This window comes from Lethenteron reissneri, chromosome 42, assembly GCF_015708825.2.
Source record: "Lethenteron reissneri isolate LAM-NWPU_2019-01 chromosome 42, ASM1570882v1, whole genome shotgun sequence".
Taxonomy (NCBI): domain Eukaryota; kingdom Metazoa; phylum Chordata; class Hyperoartia; order Petromyzontiformes; family Petromyzontidae; genus Lethenteron; species Lethenteron reissneri.
The window spans coordinates 139,699-153,604 of NC_083820.1; the positions used below are offsets into that span (position 1 = coordinate 139,699).

At 52.6% G+C, this 13,906-nt stretch overlaps 1 protein-coding gene across 2 annotated transcripts in view; it reads left to right on the forward strand.

Annotated features, from left to right (window-relative positions):
- The window catches only part of LOC133352944 (sodium-dependent neutral amino acid transporter B(0)AT1-like), a 136,246-nt gene that overhangs the window by 3,560 nt on the left and 118,780 nt on the right, over positions 1–13,906 (forward strand). For both annotated transcript variants that reach the window (XM_061568950.1, XM_061568951.1), the window contains exon 2: positions 3,687–3,832. In XM_061568950.1, the coding sequence (XP_061424934.1) occupies positions 3,697–3,832 (136 nt within the window). In that variant the 5' untranslated portion in view covers positions 3,687–3,696. The remainder of the gene's footprint in view (positions 1–3,686; positions 3,833–13,906) is intronic.

Below are 13,906 nucleotides of genomic sequence, written 5' to 3' on the forward strand. Positions count from 1 at the left end.
TCACACACACACTCACACTCTCAGACTCACACACATACACACTCACTCTCACACTCTCAGACTCACACACACACACACTCTCACACTTTCAGACTCACACGCACTCTCACACTCTCAGACTCACACACACACACTCTCAGACTCACACACACATACACTCACACTCTCAGACTCACGCACACATACACTCACTCTCACACTCTCAGACTTACACACTCACACTCTCAGACTCACACACACACTCTCACACTCTCAGACTCACACACTCTCAGACTCACAGACACATACACTCACACACTCAGACTCACACACACACAATCACTCTCACACTCTCAGACTCACACACACTCTCAGACACACATACACTCACTCTCACACTCACACACACTCTCACACTCTCAGACCCACCCACACATACACTCACTCTCACACTCTCAGACTCATATCCACACACACACTCTCACACTCTCAGACTCACACACACACTCACTCTCACACTCTCAGACTCACACACACCCTCACACTCTCAGACTCACACAGACATACACTCACTTTCACACTCTCAGACTCACACACTCACACTTTCAGATTCACACACACACACTCCCAGACTCACACACACATACACTCACTTTCACACTCTCAGACTCACACACATTCTCACACTCACACACACATACACTCACCCTCACACTCTCAGACTCACACACACACTCTCACACTTTCAGACTCACACACACACTCAGTGCGGCGTTCAGGGGGGGGGGGCAGTTGGATGAGTGGGCATGTTTACCCTTCCCCCCCACCCTCCTCGACATTGTCAACCAATCGCGGCGTTGCTCGTATTCGGTGGGGAGGGGATTGCATGAGTGGGCGTGTTTACACCCCACCTCTACCAATGGCGGCCCCGCTCGGCGTTTGGGGGGGGCAGTTGGATTAGTGGGCATGTTTACCCTTCCCACCCTCCCCGACATCGACAACAATCGCGGCGTTGCTCATATTCGGTGGGGAGGGGATTGCATGAGTGGGCGTGTTTACACCCCACCTCTACCAATGGCAGCCCCGCTCGGCATTTGGGGGGGGGGGGAAGTTGGATGATTGGTCGTGTTTACCTTCCCCCCACCCTCCCCGACATCCTCAACCAATCGTGGCCCTGCTCGGCGGTCGGTGGGGGGGGGGTGCATGGGTGGGCTGCATTCCGATTCACGACAGACAAATAATCCCTGGTGGGCAGTGTGGAATCTGTTGTTCCTACCTGTAAAACGTTTAGTTTTATAAGGCCACCACGGGGAGACCAGCCCCTCCTCACCCAGCCCCACCCCTCCTACCCCCCACCCAGCCCCTCCCCCACCCAGCCCCTCCCCACCCTCCCCACGCAGCCCCTCCCTCCCCACCACTGGCCCCTCCCCACCCTACCCTCCCAACCAAGCCCCTCCCTCCCCTCTCCACCCATCGCCACCCACCCCTCCCATATTTGGAATGCACGACGGACAGAATAATCCCCCGTGGGCTGGTGTAACCAGGAGGTTACTACCAGTATAAGTGGTCTAAAAGTCAAGGTACAGGTTCATTTTTCAAGGTTGCATAATATTCAGGACACATTGGGTTACTATACAGGTGGCCTAAAAGTCAGGGCACGTAGTTATTGTAGAGGTTGGCCCAAAATTCAAGACACAGGTTCATTCTAGATTTTAAGTTTTCATGACTGCAAGGATCCATACTTTTAGTTTTTTTCGGTAAAGTCACGTAGGTAAAAAATAATAAAATAAATTAAAATGAAAACAACTAAATTAAATCACCACAGTAAAATTACAGTAATGTTGCTGTGGCGGTTCCACCTAAAGACGGAGGCTTGTGTTGCTTCCGAAACGTCGTGATTTCATTTAGTTGTTTTCATTAAAAAACATTTTTTTATAATTTTTTACCTTCGTGACTTTTCCGAAAAAAACTAAAAGTACAGGTTCTTTATATAGCTTGACCTAAAATTCAGGATACATAGGGTTATTATATAGGTGGCCTAAAAATCAAGACAGATGTGATTATTCACGGTGGCCTGAAAGTCAGAACACAGAGTCATTATACAGGGTGACCTAAAGTCAGAACAAATATGATTTTTATACAGGTGGCCGACAATTCACGACACATTGGGTTATTATAAAGAGTGCCCCAAAAGTCAGGATACACAGGGTTATTATATAAGTGGCCTAAAATGATGGACACATGAGGGTATTATACAGGTGGCCTCAAGGCAGGACACGTAGAGTTTTCATTCAGGGGGCCTACAAGTCAGGACACATAGTTATTTTACAGTGGCCCAAAAGTCAGGATACAGAGGGTTTTTATACAGGTGGCCTACAAGTGAGAATACATAGGGTTACTATAAAGTTGGCCTAAAGCCAAGACACACAATGTTATTATACAGGGTGGCCCAAAAGTTAAAACACATAGGGTTATTCAGGTGGCCTAAAAATCGGGACACAGGATTATTATACAGGTGGCCCACAATTCAAGAAACAGGTTAATTACACAGGGTGACCTAAAATTCAGGACATATAGTGTCATTGTACAGAGTGGCCCAAAAGTCAAGGCACAGGTTCATTATACAGGGTGGCCCAAAAATCAGGACACATGGACATTATACAGGGTGGACCAAAAGTCAGGACACATAGGATTATTAAAAACGTGGCCTACAAGTAATGAACACAGGGTTATTTTGCACAGTGGCCCAAAAATCGGGACACATAGGGTTATTATGAGGGTGGCCCAAAATTTAAAACACAAAGGGTTATTATTTTTCATTGTGGCCAAAAAGTCAGGACACATCGGGTTATTATACACGGTGGCCCAAAGTCAAGACACATAGGTTGGCCTAAACGTTAGTACACAGGATTATTATACAGGTGGCCTAAAAGTCAGGAAACATTTAGTTATTGTCCAGGGTGGCCCACAATTCAAGAAACAGGTTCATTATACAGAGTGGCCTAAAGTCAGAACACATAGGGTTTTTATTCAGGTGGCATAAAAGTCAGGATTATACAAGGTGGCCCAATACCAGGAAATATCGAGTTATTATACAGGGAGTTCCTGAAGTCAGGACACGTAAGGTTATTATCCAGGGTGAGACAAAAGTCAGGAAACACAGGGTTATTATACAGGGTGGCCCAAAAGTTAAAACACATAGGGTTATTATCTTACATTGTGGCGAAAAGTCAGGACACATATAGTTATTATACAGAGTGGCCCAAAATTCAAGACACATAGGGTTATGATAAAGGTGGCCTAAAAGTTTGGACACATAGGGTTATTATGAAGGTGGCCTAAAGTCAGTACACATAGGGTTATTATACAGGTGGCCTAATAGGACACATCGGGTTATTATACAGGGAGGCATACAAATCAGGACACATATGGTTATTATACTGGGTGGCCCGAAAGGTCAGGATACATAGTTATTTTTAAACCAAGTAAGTATTTGATTGAGTGTATAAGTGAGTGCTTGAGTGAGTGCATGAGTCAGTATATGAGTGAGTATTTGAGTGAATGTATGAGCATGTGAGTGTATGAGTGAGTTTATGAGTTAGTTTTTGAGTGATTGGTACTATCGTACGCACGATTATTACCTCATTTATGAACGATCTACTGTTGCGCCTATGACATCGTTTGCCTCTAAAAAAAACCCGATACAGCAGGGTGAGGATGAATGAAAACAAAGGCGGCCGTGAGAGGGCGCAGTGGGGGACCAAGGCTGACTATCTCCTCAGCTGTGTCGGCTTTGCGGTTGGTCTTGGCAACGTCTGGAGATTCCCATATCTGTGCCAGACGTACGGTGGAGGTAAGTCAGCGAGTGTGTGTGTATGTGGTGAGTCTGTGGGTTTGTTTGTGAGTCTATGTGTCTTTGTATGAGTCTATGGTTCTCTATGTGAGTTTATGGTTCTCTGCGAGTTCATGGGTCTCTGTGTGGTGAGTCTATAGGTCTCTGTGTGAGTCTGCGGGTGTGTGTGTAAGTCTGGGTCTATGTGTGAGACTGTGGGTTTCTGTGCCAGACATACAGTGAGGGAAAAAAGTATTTGATCCCCTGATGATTTCGTACGTTTGCCCACTGGCAAAGAAATGATCAGTCTATAATTTTAATGGTAGGTTTATTTGAACAGTGAGAGACAGAATAACAACAACAAAATCCAGAAAAACGCATGTCAAAAATGTTATAAATTTATTTGCATTTTAATGAGGGAAATACGTATTTGACCCCTCTGCAAAACATGACTTAGTACTTGGTGGCAAAACCCTTGTTGGCAATCACAGAGGTCAGACGTTTCTTCTAGTTGGCCACCAGGTTTGCACACATCTCAGGAGGGATTTTGTCCCACTCCTTTTTGCAGATTTTCTCCAAGTCATTAAGGTTTCGAGGCTGACGTTTGGCAATTCGAACCTTCAGCTCCCTCCACAGATTTTCTATGAGATTTAGATCTGGAGACTGGCTAGACCACTCCAGGACCTTAATGTGCTTCTTCTTGAGCCACTCCTTTGTTGCCTTGGCCGTGTGTTTTGGGTCATTGTCATGCTGGAATACCCATCCACGACCCATTTACAATGCCCTGGCTGAGGGAAGGAGGTTCTCACCCAAGATTTGATGGTACATGGCCCCGTCCATCGTCCCTTTGATGCGGTGAAGTTGTACTGTCCCCTGAGCAGAAAAACACCCCCACAGCATAATGTTTCCACCTCCATGTTTGACGGTGGGGATGGTGTTCTTGGGGTCATAGGCAGCATTCCTCCTCCTCCAAACACGGCGAGTTGAGTTGATGCCAAAGAGCTCCATTTTGGTCTCATCTGACCACAACACTTTCACCCAGTTGTCCTCTGAATCATTCAGATGTTCATTGGCAAACTTCAGACGGGAATGTATATATGCTTTCTTGAGCAGGGGGACCTTGCGGGCGCTGCAGGATTTCAGTCCTTCACGGCGTAGTGTGTTACCAACTGTTTTCTTGGTGACTATGGTCCCAGCCGCCTTGAGATCATTGACAAGATCCTCCCGTGTAGTTCTGAGCTGATTCCTCACCGTTCTCATGATCATTGCAACTCCACGAGGTGAGATCTTGCATGGAGTCCCAGGCCGAGGGAGATTGACAGTTCTTTTGTGTTTCTTCCATTTGCGAATAATCACACCAACTGTTGTCACCTTCTCACCAAGCTGCTTGGCGATGGTCTTGTAGCCCATTCCAGCCTTGTGTAGGTCTACAATCTTGTCCCTGACATCCTTGGATAGTTCTTTAGTCTTGGCCATGGTGGAGAGTTTGGAATCTGATTGATTGATTGCTTCTGTGAACAGGTGTCTTTTATACAGGTGTAGTGGGTTCGAATTAGGTGCACACACACACAGCTTGGAGGCAACACTATTTATTAAACGGTAAGTAATATAACACTGTACATGAGGTGGTGACCACCTTCCTCAACTCACTAACACTCTGGAACACGACACAGAGTGGACCAGGCAGGCAACGGGCTGTCTGGTTCAGGACGACGACCCGGGACTTGAGGACCGATGATGTCGTCTTCACTTCGGAGTTCAACAGCCCCGCTCTGCATCCACACCCCGCTTATATCCGCTCCGGCGTGGCCGGCTCCGCCCAGGCGTGGCCGGCTCTGACAGGCCACGCCTCCCTTCCCAGGCCACGCCTCCCTTCCCCCACCTCAAGGAAAGGTCTGGGTCCCTCCACCACGTGACCCCCCAGGCACCCCCTTGGGGCCCCCAGCCCTCGTACGGGCCGACACAGCAGTGACGTCCTATGTCACTACATCACCCCCCCCCCCCCTGTATAAACACACAGCCGTCCCCGGCTGTAACACAACTGTGAAACAGTGTGCCTCCGAACCAGCAACATCAATAAATGACCGGCGTCCGATAAGAAATACAATCACGTAATATACACAGAATCGACGAGGGTAAAAGGAAGGGAACCCCATAGAAAACGGGGAATTAACAACAACAAATATACATGAAAACTGGCTAACCCACTTATGCTCCAGCACAGCCTCCCCGTGAGAATCGCGCATGCACCGACATGTGAGTGTGGCCATTGGAACGACGGCGTAGGCAATGAGCAAGGCGTCTGAGAGCCATGTAGAGCAGCCAGTCTTCCACAAGTCCATGTGGCCGGGCCCCCCAGGGCAGGTGCACACACCCCCCCTGGAGGCCCTGGGAAACCAGAAGCGGCCCAAAGGGCACGCCCCCTCCCCAGGAGTCAAGAACAGGAGGAGCAGGAGTAGCTGACGCATGCTCCACTCCCTCCCCCCCAGTCCATAGCCGGTCGGCATAACCGGCCAGTCCAAGGTGCCAGGTAGATACTGCCCCTCCTGTGACGAGAAACAAACCCTCCTGAGGCATCACTCAACGAACACTCGCCTCCACTCTTCGGACATGACAGTCACCCAGCCCCAGGGTAGTGGAGATGATTGTATACCGCCCGGTGGGAGAAAATAAAACAAAAATATACAGATTCCGATGCGTTGGATGCACAACCAACACCGGTAATCGAACAGAAATCACACAACCACCCCATGGATGGCAGGGTTCCACACCACCGTACCACTGTCCCATCCGTCAGGTGGTGAGAAGGCAAATATCAACATGTCTAGCACCCCTCTACACACATTAATTAACATTCTGGATGTCTGTCTACGTCCCGGGTCGAGAAGTCGTACTTCAGGGTCGACCCATGTACTGGGCAAAGAAGTCGCACTTCAGGGCTGCTCCACATTTTAAAATCTATATATATAAAATCGCGAATCTGTCTGTCTGTCTGTGTGTGTGTGTGTTGCCGGACCATACGCACTTTCATTGGACGCCGGTTGCCCCTGGCAACGGCTAGCGACGCCTTCACCGCTTTCATTGGACGGCAGTTGCCCCTGGCAACGGCTAGCGACGCCTTCGCCGCGGGCTGCAGTTTCATTGGACGGCGGTTGCCCCTGGCAACGGGTAGCTACGCCTTCGCCGCTTTCATTGGACGGCGGTTGCCCCTGCGAACGGGTAGCGACGCCTTCGCCAAGGGCTGGACGCCATTTTTTATTCCCGTTAAAAATAGGCGCACGCATTAACACGCGACTCTGACATTAATTCATCACACTTTCACCTTCTCTTCACTCCCCTCCCACCACAATGTGTTCAATGACTATTATAGGCTCCGTAGATAAATAAATAATAGCCATTACACAGTATTATTGTAGCGCGGGGGGGGGGGAACGCTGCTTGAGCGTACTGGACGTCTATAATGTACACTGTAGCCTCCTTATTCAGCTGCGTGCGTGTACTGCCAGTCTATCATGTACACTGTAGCCTGGTTATTAAGTAAAGTTAGTCCATTTGTAACACGTACGCTTTCGCAAACATTATTCATAAACAACGTTATTGGGTTTAGATCGCCTTATTTATTAAGGTGTTGTAACCCTTATCCACCACCCGACACGCCCAATCTGCAAAAATTTGTCACGTTCATAAAAGACTAAGACTTGACTGCTTTAGCCCACCGGTGTGTTCAAGCGTAAAACCACAACAATTACCATTTCTCATGAAAAAACAACTGTATAATTATGTTTAAACCCCACGCGCCAAGAATGGATTCTTTCAATTATCATTCTACAAATAGTCATTAAGCTGGCTGAGCGTACTGGCAGTCTATAATGTAGACTGTAGCCTGCTTATTCAGCTCGGTGGGTGTACTGGCAGTCTATCATGTACACTGTAGCCTGCTTATTAAGTAAAGTTTGTCAATTTGTAACACGTGACCTTTCGCGACCATTTATCATAAACAACGTTATTGGCTTTAGATCGCCTTATTTATTAATGTGCGGTGAGGGAGGGAGAGCACTGAGGGAGGGAGAGCGGTGAGGGAGGGAGAGCGGTGAGGGAGGGAGAGCGGTGAGGGAGGGAGAGCGGTGAGGGAGGGAGAGCGGTGAGGGAGGGAGAGCGGTGAGGGGGGGAGAGCGGTGAGGGGGGGAGAGCGGTGAGGGAGGGAGAGCGGTGAGGGAGGGAGAGCGGTGAGGGAGGGAGAGCGGTGAGGGAGGGAGAGCGGTGAGGGAGGGAGAGCGGTGAGGGAGGGAGAGCGGTGAGGGAGGGACTCAGCCTCAAAACGAGTAACTGCTGTGGCGTATGAACATCGCCACTGGGGAGACAAAGGCGGCCTAGCGTCGTGGATCCAAGACCTGGGCGAATCCGGGTAGTAAAGCTAGTATATATATAAAATCGACATGACACAAACAAAATAAATCTGCCTGCTCTAGCCCAGAAATGGCGGCCGCACGCGCGAACCGCATCTCCAAGGCTACCTGTGCTTGCGTCCCAGCAGCCCTCACTGAGGACCACCACATACATTACATGTCACCCGTTAGCACCCCCCACCTTTCCGACGTGGCTTCTCCATCCTAAAACCGTCCACGTCGGCCATATCGGGGGGGAATTTTATGTAACCACCCCACCGCCTTTCCGACGCGCGTCACAACCAGTAGCACGCGTCAGCCGTATCGGGGGAATTTTAACCCAGTCTCTCTCCAAGACTCGCATCGCAGCATATAGCTGTACCGACCGAGCTGAGACGACCCATCGTTCACTCACTGTACAACATGCACCATAACAACAGAGGGATACAGTCCCAACGTAACGGGACAACTACACCTGAACACTACGAATCTCCAGCCCATTGTTTCAACGCGCCTCGGAGTGTCTCAATCTCCGAACCGTCAGGTCAAGCCTTCAGCCATAGTGTAATGCGAGCAAGGATTGAGGGGGGGCGGAGTCTGGGTCACGTGGGGAGTGGGTGGAGTTAGGGTCACGTGGGGGAGAGGATTTAGGGAGAGAACCGGAAGGGGAAGGGGGAGTTGAGACGGAGTGAAATACGAGGAGGCCACGCTGGGCAAGACGGAGAGAGTGGCGCGGTCGCCACGCGGTGGGAGACGTCGACACCGACAGCCATCGGTGTCAGACGAAGAGAGCTAACGGGGCAGTGAGAGGCTAGCTGTGAAAGGGGCAGCAGTGACGCTAGATAGCGGGGCAGCGGTGTGGCTGCAAGGATTGCCTGAAGGGGCAGCAGGGAGACTGCATATTGGAGCAGCAGGGAGACTGCACAACGGAGCAGCCGAGGGCTGTGGAGAGGTCGTCGAGCGGGACGCGGGCCTGAGCAAGATGCCGTGGTATCGAGATTCTACGAACCCAATAAAGGACAACGGAGATCGACATCTGAGAGAGAGTCCTTTATTACATTGGTGTCAGAAGTGAAACGGCATGTCAAAACAGCTCAGGAGGAAGACCGTCCCTGCACCATCTTCGGCAACATCTTCCGACGACAACCTCCCTCCAGCGGTGGCGTTACCCACGATGGAGGAGAAAAGCAGAGCGGGGACGAGCGGGGTTCCAGCCGTGCAGGACGTGGCCGCCTCGGTGGGCCCACCCGCGCGACTGGACGCTGAGGACGGATGGCGACAGGTGGCGGCGCAACTGGAGGCGCTGAAGACGGTGTTGGCGAAATTGTGTGTCCTCGTGACGCCGGCGACGACTTCGGGGAGACCCGGCGAGGAACAACGGGCCGGGGCCTTGCCGTCGCCATCAGCCCTCTCGACCACACGACACGAAGACGCCATCTTGGGCGTGGCCGAGGAAGAACGGCGGGAAGCCGCCATCTTGCGCCCTCCGCCGCGGGAAGCCGCCATCTTGCACACGTTGAGGAGCGACGCCATCTTGTCGCTGCCGCGCGTGTCACCATCGGAGAAGGACAGAGGAGCAAGAACCCGCAGCCGTCATTTAACAACGGTCAAAGAATTCTCAATCGGCGGCGATTGGAGCGCATTCACCTGCCGTTTTCAAGCGGCCGTACGCTCCGCCAAATGGACGGACGCGGAGGCCCTGGAAGTCTTACCAACACTTCTCGATGATGAGTCCGTCCGGTTCTTCCGCTCTATCAAAGCCAATAAGAAGAAGACGCTGCAGGGTGTCTTCGAGGAGATGGCGGATGCGTACGAGCCTCCGGACGACGCCCATCGGAGATTTGAACAGCGCCAACGGGCGCCTGATGAATCGCCGGTGGCCTTCAGAGGCGCAGTTCTGGAATTGGCGATGGCGGCATACCCCGAGACGGAGCCCGATTTGTTGGAGCCCCTCGTGTTGGGCAAAATGCTCAAATTATCTAGAGACCTGGGGATCCCCATGCCGGTGTGCAGCCATGATAAATTGACGTCCCGTGCTGTGGCTAAGTGCTTGGACGCTCAATTTAATCTCTGACGCTGGAAGCAGGTGTCAGCTTGGACGGGGGGGGGGCCCGTCGTTGAAGGCGGTGCTACGGGGTGGGATCCTACGAAGGCGATCTACGTTCCTGACGACAAGGGTCCGCAGGAGTTGACGGCCGCCTCCACCCAGTGGCCTGCTCGGGGGGGGACGGGGCCGAGGTCTGGGCCGCCGGCGCGGGAGCGTCAGGACGGGGGGTGCCGCGCGTCGGAACGCCGTGGAGTGTTTCCGCTGCGGCCGTAATGGCCACTTCGCCAGGGACTGTTGGGCTCGCATCCCGGGGCCGCCCCAGCAGGAGGCCTCGATCATGGACGTCACACGAAAGGACCCACCAGGACAGGCAAGTTGGTGCGCACCAGACACTCGGCAAGGCCTGTCACCTCATGCATCACCATCGCCTCGCGGTCCGTGTGTCATTAACAACAAGGTGCCTCCGGTTGACCCGTGTCGCTCGCTGACGCAATGGCGCCGATTGGCACGCAGGGTAGTTGCGGCCGCTACGGGGTCGTCCACGGTACCGGGTTCCATTCAGGGGGTCGAGGTGCGTATTTTGGTGGACTCCGGTGCGTCCGTGACCATTATTTCGGATGTCATTTTCCATCTTTTGGGCATTACGCCAGGGAGAGTGCGAGCGGTTTATGATTCATGCATAGCGGCGAACTGGGGAAGTATGGGCATTGTGGGCCAGGTGGACGCCAACATATCTATCGGGGGGGGTGTCGGCTTCAGGGACCGTGTTGATCTCTAGGTCCCTCGCGGTACCCTGTTTGTTGGGGACTGATTTCCTGGCAAAAATGCCCATTCAAATAAGGATTGATCAAAACTGCATTGAATTACCGGGGGGGGGGGGGGGGCGCAAAATTTCATTCCTACCGTCGCCATGGGGCCGGCCTGCCCCTGTTTGCCAGGTGCAGGCGCTGTCCGAGGTATCTGTTGACATTCCACCTGGTTCGCAGATGCTTATCCCGTTGAGATATCGGAAGCCAGTACCTGGCGTTGAGGGAGCGGCGGGGGTTCTGTTATCGCCATCCACAGCTATAACGGGCGGCTCGGCACTGGTTGGGGCACAAACAATTGTCCGGCTGGGCCAGCCCCCGTTCTTACAGGTGCTAAATGGGAGTGCAGAGAATGTCAGTGTCCCGGCCGGAATGGTTGTGGCTCACGCCACGACCGCGTTCATGATCCATGACAACCGGGTCCGCCGGGACATGGTAGGGGGGGTTTCAGGGCCAACGGGGCAGGATGACCGTTGGGTTGCCGAGTTATGTGGGGAGAATTCATCCCTGACCAGAGAGCAACGGTCCGCGCTTCACGCGCTGTTGCTAAGTTATTCCGACGTGTTCAGCTCCAATGATTTTGACTTGGGACGCACCTCCCTGCTTTCCCACCACATTGATACGGGGGATGCCGCTCCCATTCGGTTGAACTCGCATCGGTTGAGCCCGACGGAGTGGGATCAGGTTTGCGGGGCAGTGGAGGACATGCTAACCGCTGACATTATATCCCCGTCTAACAGTCCATGGGGCGCGCCGGTAGTCCTTGTGAAGAAGAAGGATGGGAAACTGCGATTTTGCGCCGATTTTCGGAAATTGAATAAGGTGTCCGTCGCAGACGCGTACCCACTTCCGCGTATGGATGATTCCCTCGATGCCTTGTCTGGGGCGAAGTTTTTTTCAACATTGGATTTCTCTTCGGGATTCTGGCAGCTTCCCCTTGATGAGTCCTCGAGGGAAAAGACGGCTTTTCGCATGCCGCAGGGACTGTTTCAGTTTAATTGCCTTCCGATGGGCTTGAATGCGGCTCCCGCCACTTTTCAGCGGTTGATGGAGCTGGTGTTAACGGGTCTGCAGTGGGAGACATGTTTGATTTATTTAGACGATGTCATCGTCTTTAGCCGCACATTTGACGAAAATTTGCAGAGATTGGAGACGGTTTTTGCTAGGATGCGCTCCGCAAATTTAAAATTCAAACCGAAAAAGTGTCACCTACTGCAACGATCCGTGCGTTATTTGGGACACATAGTCAGTGCGGACGGGGTGGCCACGGACCCGGAGAAGACGGCGTGCGTCCACAACTGGCCAACCTCGGCCTCGGTTGGGGACGTACGTCGCTTTTTGGGGTTCGCCTCATACTATCGCAGGTTCGTCCCGAACTTTGATATGATCGCTAGGCCCTTGCACCTCTTTACGGGTAAGGGTCGGAGGTTCAGTTGGGGTCCGCCGGAGGAAGCGGCGTTTCAGGGCCTACGCGATCGGTTGGCAACGGCGCCGACATTGGACTATCCGGATTTTGATCGACCTTTTATTCTGGATACGGACGCTAGTGACACTGGGATTGGGGCCATTCTGTCACAGTCCAAGGGCGGCGTGGAGCGCGTTGTAGCCTACGGCAGAAACCCGCTACTGCGTCACTCGCCGCGAATTATTGGCTATTGTCTATTTTCTCCGCCAATATCGGCCGTATCTTTACGGCCGGTCATTTATTGTGCGCACGGACCATGCGGCTCTGCAATATGCCCTGAGGGTTGACCAACCATCTGGCCCACTGGCACGATGGTTGGAGACCCTGCAGGAATTTTCCTTCGACATACAATATCGGAAGGGGTCGCGTCACGCGAATGCGGACGCACTCTCCATATTACAGCAGGGGTCCCCTTGCGCTTGCGCGTCGGGTACGAATAGGTGTACGCCGGTTCAGCTACCCCCTCGGCCTGTCGTGTCAGCTGTCGAGGTGCCTGGGGCTCCGGTGTGCCCAGGACCGGCCGATGGGGTTCTGAACCTGCCGCGCTCGGTATGGATTCGCGAACAATTGCTTGACGACTCGTTGGGGGCTTTACGGAGTTGGGCTGCGAAGGGAGCGGGGAGAATGCTGTCCGGTGGGACGCCGGGGGCCGCTCTCCGGGATGGGTTGCTCATGTGGAGAGAGGGATTGCATGACCGCTGGCGTCTGGTGGTATCGTCGTCGCTACGGTACGAATTGATTCGGACTCTGCACGGCGACACTTTATTACATCTCGGGGTGCAGAAGACTTTGTTAACATTACATTGAGACTACTTCTGGCATGGCATGACGACGGATGTCGTCGGACACATTCGGGCGTGTCCCGAGTGTGCCCGGCGGAAGCTGCCTAAAAACCCTTACGTGCCGCCGGTGCAGTCTATACAAGTGTCTCGAATCAACGAGTTGGTGGCGCTGGATATTTTGGGACCTTTCCCGCCATCCGCTAGGGGTAATAAATATTTGCTGGTCGGGGTGGAATATCTTTCCCGCTGGCCGATGGCTTGGCCCTTACCCGACCAGTCGGCGGCGTCTATCACGGACGCCTTCCTATTTGGATATGTGATGGACAAAGGGGCGCCGGAGAGGCTACTCACGGATCAGGGGCGAAATTTTTCTTCCAAATTGTTGGCGGAAGTGTGCGCTGCTCTGGGAACCAAGAAGGTTCGTACGTCTCCTTACCACCCGCAGACAGATGGCATGGTGGAACGCCTTAATCGGACGCTGTCGGCCATGCTATGTCACACGGTTGATGAGAAACAAGCTGATTGGGACTTGCATATACCTGGGGTACTCTCCGCGTATCGGATGATGCCTCATGCGTCCACTGGGTATTCTCCATTTTTTCTCATGTAC